The sequence below is a fragment of the Malus domestica genome, chromosome 07 (assembly GCF_042453785.1).
Source record: "Malus domestica chromosome 07, GDT2T_hap1".
NCBI lineage: Eukaryota > Viridiplantae > Streptophyta > Magnoliopsida > Rosales > Rosaceae > Malus > Malus domestica.
In genome coordinates, this window is record NC_091667.1 from 1195955 (window position 1) to 1204594 (window position 8640).

An 8640-nucleotide genomic window follows, 5' to 3' on the forward strand; every position below is an offset into this window, starting at 1 on the left:
TTTATCTCTATATAAAGGAGAACGCAAATTTTAATAAATTTTTCATATTGTAAAAATGCTTCTCACTTCTTATAACTACAACAACAACAACAAAGCCTTTTCCCACTAAGTGGGGTCGGCTATATGAATCCTAGAATGCCATTGCGCTCATTTGTGTCATGTCCTCCGTTAGATCCAAGTACTCAAGTCTTTTCTTAGGGTCTCTTCCAAAGTTTTCCTAGGTCTTCCTCTACTCCTTCGGCCCCGAACCTCTGTCCCGTAGTCACATTTTCGAACCGGAGCGTCAGTAGGCCTTCTTTGCACATGTCCAAACCACCGGAACCGATTTTCTCTCATATTTCCTTCGATTTTGGCTACTCCTACTTTACCTCGGATATCCTAATTCCCAATCTTATCCTTTCTCGTGTGCCCATACATCCCACGAAGCATCCTCATCTCCGCTACACCCATTTTGTGTACGTTGATGCTTCACCGCCCAACATTCTGTGCCATACAACATCGTTGGCCTTATTGTCGTCCTATAAAATTTTCCCTTGAGCTTCAGTGGCCTACGACGGTCACACAACACGCCGGATGCACTCTTACACTTCATCCATCCAGCTTGTATTCTATGGTTGAGATCTCCATCTAATTCTCCGTTCTCTTGCAAGATAGATCCTAGGTAGCGAAAACGGTCACTTTTTGTGATCTTCGCTAGATTGCTCCGGTCATTAGTGTGGATAAGTATGTAAATGGATAGAGATAGGAAAGCAAACACAAGATGTACGTGGTTCACCCAGATTGGCTACGTCCACGGAATAGAGGAGTTCTCATTAATTGTGAAGGGTTTACACAAGTACATAGGTTCAAGCTCTCCTTTAGTGAGTACAAGTGAATGATTTAGTACAAATGACATTAGGAAATATTGTGGGAGAATGATCTCGTAGCCACGAAACTTCTAAGTACCGGAGTGTGGTATCGTCTTGACTTGCCTTATCTGTCTCATAGGTAGATGTGGCATCTTCTCTGGAAGTACTCTTCCTCCATCCAGGGGTGGTATCTGTAACTGGTGGAGATGCACAAGGTAATGTATCAATTTCACTTGAAGCTTACTTGTAGTTTCATGCTTGGTCAAGCGAGATACAAACCATGTAGTAGGAGTCCCCCAAGTCGCCGAGCTGGGGGATCTGCTGAAAGAGGTGACAGACAAGGTAAGCAATCAGAGCTCCGGCTGATTGTTCACATTCTCCCTATCTTGCAGGCAGCATGAAGGATAAAGAGAAGAAAAATGAGGAGAGATGATATGGGATACTTTTGCTTTTGAAGAAGTAACTTTCCACAGGCTTATTCTTGAACTGAGCTGGAGGGTTTTCTGGTTTCCTCCAGAGTATAAGGCCGACTGAAGAATTTGAGGGTCAAAACAAGTCCATCAAATCTAGAGTACGTTCGACCCTGCTGATATGAGATACTTTTGCTTTTGATAGAGTAGTGGATGTATCGGCACGTGTGCTGTTACGCTTGTCTCCACATGCTTCCTTGTATCCTTCTCACTTGCCCTATCTGTTCCTTAGGCAGATGCGGTATCTTCCCTGGAAGCATAAGATGTTGAAGATGAGTACTCGAGAGCAATGCCAGGTAAGTAATCAGGTAAGGGGTTCCAGGCAGTCAATTCCTGGCTGGAAGCTTGATTCCAAATGCTGACTGATTGCTCTCTTTCTCCTTGTCTTGCAGGTAAGAACAAGGCCAAAGGAAAAGACAGGGAAAAAGCATGATATGGGATACTCTTGCTTTTAACCCTGATGATATGAGATATTCTTGCTCTAGTATAGCTTGTTTACAGAGGTATTATCGGGGGGAAAGAAAGCTGAATATTTCGAAAGGCTTTGTTGGGAGTGCCCTCTCAGATAAGAGAAAGGGTTGAGCATTTTTGCAGGTCTGCCTGTCCGTTAGGGATGGAAGTCGACATATATAGGAGTCTCCCTAACATCAAGTAATAATGCTATTCCTTTACCCTGCTTGGTTATAGCACGGTAGTGGGAGCTGCCAGCTTCACATGTTTTAACTCTGTCAGAGCACTTTGAAAAAGTGGTTTGTGGTATCTGGAAAGCTGATGTTGCGTGTGAAGATTACAGACCTGTCAGGGGTCTGGCTCTCGAGATTCGGAGAGCGGTGTCTCTTCGATTTTTGAGAAAGTAATCATGTTGGGAGTCTGGCTCTCGAGATTCGGAGGGCCGTGCCTCTTCGATTTTGGAGCAAGCAATCTTGTTGGGAGTGTTTTCTCGAATATGAGTAAGGTTGGGCATGTTTGCTAGTCTACCTTGCCACGAAGCACAGAGGTTGACACACAGGGACTTTCCAATTATCCAGCAGTGGTACTGTTCCTTTACCCTCTCTTCGATTTTGAGAAAGTAATCATGTTGGAAGTCTGGCTCTCGAGATTCGGAGGGCGGTGCCTCTTCGATTTTGGAGCAAGCAATCTTGTTGGGAGTGTTTTCTCGAATGTGAGTAAAGGTTGGGCATGTTTGCTAGTCTACCTTGCCACGAAGCACAAAGGTTGACACACAGGGACTTTCCAATTATCCAGCAGTGGTACTGTTCCTTTACCCTCTCTTCGATTTTTTAGAAAGTAATCATGTTGGGAGTCTGGCTCTCGAGATTCGGAGGGCGGTGCCTCTTCGATTTTGGAGCAAGCAATCTTGTTAGGAGTGTTTTCTCGAATGTGAGTAAAGGTTGGGCATGTTTGCTAGTCTACCTTGCCACGAAGCACAGAGGTTGACACACCGGGACTTTCCAATTATCCAGCAGTGGTACTGTTCCTTTACCCTTGTGGGTAATAATATGGTAGCTAGACCTTCAAAATTTATGTGTCTAAACTTTGTTAGTGTTGTTTCTTTGCAATTCTTTTACCCTTCTTGGTCAGAGCGATGTAGTGGGAGCTGCAAGCTTCACGTGTCTCAACTTTGTCAGAGAACTTTGGCAAAGTTATCTGTGGTACCCATGAGCTACTGTTGCGTGTGGGAAGTGGGTGATTGAACAATACGATTCATGTGCTTTCTACTTCGCCAGAAATCTTCGACATAATGCCCATAATTTCCGCAAAGCTGAGTGTGCGTGTGACAGGTGCTGACAAGGCTGGAAAAGTAGGTGCCTCTTCGATTTCTGAAATCGGCCCTCGTGGTCTCTGAGCAGCCCAGCTTTTGAGAAAGCAAGCCTCTTCGATTTCTGAGATCGGCCTTTGTGGTCTTTGAGCAGCCCAGCTTTTGAGAAAGCAAACACCTCTTCGATTTCTGAGATCGACCTTCGTGGTCTCTGAGCAGCCCAGCTTTTGAGAAAGCAAACGCCTCTTCGATTTCTGAGCAGGCGCCTCTTCGATTTCTGAAGCTTTGTCGAGTGCAGATTTTTATAGGGGCTGACATTAAGTTCCAAAGCACACTTGATTATCCACCAGTAGAAGCTCCATTCTTGGACTTCTAAGATCTTGATTTGTCCGACCTCTTCTCTCTTCAACACCTTTGAAAATGTCTGGCCCCTCCGACCGTCGTTTTGACTTGAACCTTGTTGAAGAGGCAGCCCCGCCTTCTCCAGACAACATATGGCGCCCATCCTTCGTCTCCCCTACTGGTCCTCTTACCGTTGGGGATTCCGTGATGAAGAATGATATGACCGCTGCGGTAGTGGCCAGGAACCTTCTCACTCCCAAAGATAACAGACTACTTTCCAAACGGTCTGATGAGTTGTCTGTTAAGGATTCTCTGGCTCTCAGTGTTCAGTGTGCAGGTTCTGTGTCTAATATGGCCCAACGCCTATTTGCTCGAACCCGCCAAGTTGAATCATTGGCGGCTGAAGTGATGAGTCTCAAACAGGAGATTAGAGGGCTCAAGCATGAGAATAAACAGTTGCACCGGCTCGCACATGACTATGCTACAAACATGAAGAGGAAGCTTGACCAGATGAAGGAATCTGATGGTCAGGTTTTACTTGATCATCAGAGATTTGTGGGTTTGTTCCAAAGGCATTTATTGCCTTCGTCTTCTGGGGCTGTACCGCGTAATGAAGCTCCAAATGATCAATCTCTGATGCCTCCTCCTTCTAGGGTTTTGTCCAGTACTGAGGCTCCGAATGATCCCCCTCTGGTGCCTTCTCTTTCTGGGGCTCTACCGACTGCTGAGACTTCTCCTAAGCAACCTTTGTGAAGGCTCCCTCTTGTTTGTTTATTTTGACTCAAGTATATGTACATATTTGTAACTTATCGGGGATATCAATAAATAAGCTTTCCTTCATTTCAACGTATTGTGTTAAATACACCAAAGCCTTCTTCGCTAAGTTCTTTGAATTTTCTTTTGTTGAAGCTTGTATGTTGAAGCTTTGTGAGTGGAGCATATAGGTTGAGGTAGTGTTCCCTTAATTTCCCGAGTGAGGAAAACTTCTCGGTTGGAGACTTGGAAAATCCAAGTCACTGAGTGGGATCGGCTATATGAATCTTAGAACGCCATTGTGTTCTGTCCTGTGTCATGTCCTCCGTTAGATCCAAGTACTCTAAGTCTTTTCTTAGGGTCTCTTCCAAAGTTTTCCTAGGTCTTCCTATGCCCCTTCGGCCCTGAACCTCTATCCCATAGTCGCATCTTCTAATCGGAGCGTCAGTAGGCCTTCTTTGCACATGTCCAAACCACCATAACCGATTTTCTCTTATCTTTCCTTCAAATAAAATTCAAAAGAAACAACCTCACCCGTGTAAAGAAGTTAGTGGGCATTTTTTTTATGAATTTATTACCAATTAAAAATAATAAATAAATTTTTACTTGCGAATTAAAATAAATAAATAAATAAAAATACAAAAAGTGGTAAGAATGATGAAGTCCACATGCGCCCTATCACATTATCACTTCTCAATTTGGATATACACGCAACATTCATCATCTCTTTCAACAGTTGCACTAGAGTTACAGGTTTAGGAGAACGAGGAGACAGAGCTCAGAGATGGACATCTGGAGTTGCATACTACTAGGTCTAATGGTTGCATGGATCTCAATTTACACTCTCTATTATTCACTTGGAAGAAGATCATCAGTTACCACAAGGCTCCCACCTGGACCAAACCCACTTCCCTTCATTGGCAATCTCTTAGAGCTTGGCAACAAACCCCATATCTCTCTCACCAAGCTTTCACAACGCTACGGCCCCATAATGGCCTTGCAACTCGGCCAAATAACGACGGTGGTAATTTCTTCATCAACCGTCGCCAAAGAAGTCCTCCGAACCCACGACCAACTCTTCTGCAACCGAACCGTCCCAGATGCGATCCAGGCCTGTGACCATGCTAAGTACAGCATGCCCTGGATACCGGTTTCAGCGGCATGGAGAAACCTTCGAAAAATATGCAACTCGCAATTGTTTGCCACCAAAGTTCTCGACGCCAACCAAGGCAACCGTCACCTAAAAGTTCAAGAGCTCATATCCGAGGTCAAAGAAAGCGTTTTAAAAGGTGAAGCCGTTGATGTTAGAAGTGCTGCTTTCAAAACTACGCTCAACTTGATGTCGCGTACCGTATTCTCTGTGGATTTGGCGGACCAGAATAGTGAGACGGCTAGAGAGTATAAGGAGTTGGTATGGGGTATTGTTGAAGAGATTGGGAAGCCAAACTTGGCTGACTATTTTCCTGTACTTAAGAAGATCGATCCCATGGGAATACGGCGTCGTCTGGCCAATCACTTCCAGAAGATGATCGGCCTCTTTGACCGCATGATCACACAAAGGTTGGAGTCAAGAAAATCACGTGATTATATCACAACTAAAGATATGTTGGATACACTTATAAACTTCAGTGAAGAGAAAAGCGGGGACATGGACATGGCTGAAACTGAGCATTTGTTTCTGGTTAGTTCCTACTATATATTGTTCTTGATTTGATGAATTAAAAGTAACTAGGTTTTCTTCGATCATAATTTTTGTTGTTGCTGGTTCTTTACTTGTTTGTTAATTATGAGTTGTGTCGCTATATGTACCTTCTAAAATGGTCATCATGTGCCTCACTTGAGGAGTACATAAACAATTGACGCTTCACAAGGGCTCTCTATTATTGCTACTATTCTTGAGGGGGTGAAGGACTATATAAACACTTTGTTGGGAGCCTTTCGTATTTAAAAGGAAGGATTATTGAGAGCACTAAAATTTAGTGAATGAATTATAGAAAACTTCATTTTAATCCTTAAAAAAGATGAGTTTTAGATTATAACCCTGTGTAAGATTAAAATCCAATTTTAGTCCCTAGTACATTTAATCATATCATTTATTAGTTATATTTTGATGTTTTATTTATCTTTTTATTTATTTTTTATTTTAATGTATTAATTACATTTAAATTTAATTTTTATTTCATTCATCATAATATATTTTAATGTCTACATTTAGGCAACTAATTTTTTTATAATATATATTCCGATAACAATTTTATATGTTCTTCATTTAGGTACATTAATACATTTGAATATTTCGGTATATCCATCGGTACAAACATATAGTTACAGTGATTCAGTATAATGCATTTCGTTACGTATACTTTGGTACACACATTTGAGTATTGACTTTTAGGTACATTAATTCAATATATTATATTTTGGTAAATAAATTTAGGTACATACATTTTGGTATTGATATTTAGGTACATACATTTCGGTATTGACATTTAGGTATGTACATTTTGGTACATACATTTCGGTATTGACATTTAGGTACATTAATTCAATATAATACATTTCGGTACATACATTTAGGTTCATTATAATATATTTCGGTACAATCATGTAGGTACAAATATTTCGGTACAAAAAAGTCAATTTTATATATTTAGCGCAGTCATTTATGTATACTTAATTATGTATTTATATATTTTTGTATCACAAATTTCTTTTAATATTTTCTCATTTATGTTCATTTCTAATTAAAAAAAACTAAATATGTGCATATTAATAAAATTAAAATTTAATATGGAAAGATTAAATAAAAATACACATTAAATAACAAAAATTGAATGTAAATTTTGATAAAAGTACACTCAAGGGATTAAATTGAATATTTAATCTAGCATCAGGTTTTTTTTAAATTTTAATCTTTTGCAAGGACTAATGTTCAAAAACCCCAATGAATTATATCTTTTAATATTATAATAGTTATATGACAAGTGGATTTTTTATAGGATAACCCTGTCCTCGAGCCCGGAACTTTAATTTTTTCACATTGTGCCCTCGTTGACTTCCGCTTTAGCCAGATTTGTAATGATCCATGTCAAAGATAATTTAATAAAAAGGGGGAGGGTGGAGGGTGGGTGTTTAAGGGCCCCAATAAATCATATGGTCACTTGAGTTAGTATAAGTAGTTTTTTTCATTCATTATATTAGCTTCATTTAATTTTTTTGTTGGAGTATAATAATGATTAAAATTGCTTTCTTGTCCCGTTTGTTTCAAGATTAGATCTTTATGAATACACCTATTGTAACCTTGTAGGAATGAAGTCTTGACAAAATGTAGTCCCTTTGCTGTGTAGCGTCTTATCAAATTTTTTTAAAATTCCTTTCTTTTAGTCAGTAGGAATAAGAACACATTTTTATGCAATGATATATTTACACTATGGGAAATGAGGAATAAATTCGTTATTTTTTAGATTTAAACTTAAGACCTTTCACTTACAAGTGAAGAAGAATGTCACTACTAATTAGTAGCGAATAAGAATAATAGTTTGTAATAAGTTTTTCTTCTATTCTCGTCACTTCGATATATTAAAATTTCAGACTAATTAGCCATTTGGTCAATTAGGATCTGTTTAGTGCAGCCACAGATACAACTTCAGGCACATTGGAGTGGGCAATGGCTGAGCTACTCCGCAACCCAGAAAAACTATCACAAGCACAAGCAGAGCTGAAGCAAATCATCGGCAAAGGAAAGCCAGTTAAGGAGTCACACATTGCTGGACTCCCTTACTTACAAGCCATAATCAAAGAAACCTTCAGATTGCACCCAGCCACTCCATTTCTACTTCCTCGAAAAGCCGAAATAGATGTTGAAATCTGCGGGTACATTGTACCAAAGGGTGCACAAGTATTGGTCAATGCATGGGCCATAGGGAGAGACCCCAACATTTGGGACGATCCAAACTCGTTTATGCCGGAGAGGTTTTTGGATTCGGAAATTGATGTTTTAGGGGGAAACTTTGATCTTATTCCGTTTGGTGGTGGGAGGAGAATATGTCCTGGATTGCCATTGGCAATGAGAATGTTGAATTTGATGTTGGGCTCGCTTATTAATTCGTTTGATGATTGGAAGCTTGAAAATGGAGTTGTATCAGAGACCTTGAACATGGAAGAGAAGTTTGGCATCACCTTAAAGAAAGCTCAGCCTCTCATAGCTGTGCCCATGCTATATAAAAACCTAGCATGATTTTTACTTTACTCAATATTGTATGTATGGGAGTGCGCCTATAGAACCATACGTTGTTGATATTGGAATAAGTTAATATTTAGTAGAAAAGAGAATGTAAATATTTTGTAATTACTAGAGTCTTGTTTTAGGAAAGGTATTATGTTCTTTATTTGTTGCCTTTCTTGTAACTAGGGTTGTACATATCCTTTTATTGAGAATTATGGAATACACAGAAATTATCCCGTAAAA

The 8640-nt window shown here is 40.0% G+C and overlaps 1 protein-coding gene across 1 annotated transcript; it reads left to right on the forward strand.

Annotated features, from left to right (window-relative positions):
* The first annotated feature begins 4828 nt into the window (after positions 1–4828).
* On the forward strand, positions 4829–8640 carry LOC103452125 (geraniol 8-hydroxylase-like). The gene is made up of 2 exons (XM_029105024.2): positions 4829–5853; positions 7789–8640. Exons 1-2 carry the CDS (start codon positions 4957–4959, stop codon positions 8407–8409), a joined length of 1518 nt encoding a protein of 505 aa, XP_028960857.1. The 5' UTR covers positions 4829–4956; the 3' UTR covers positions 8410–8640.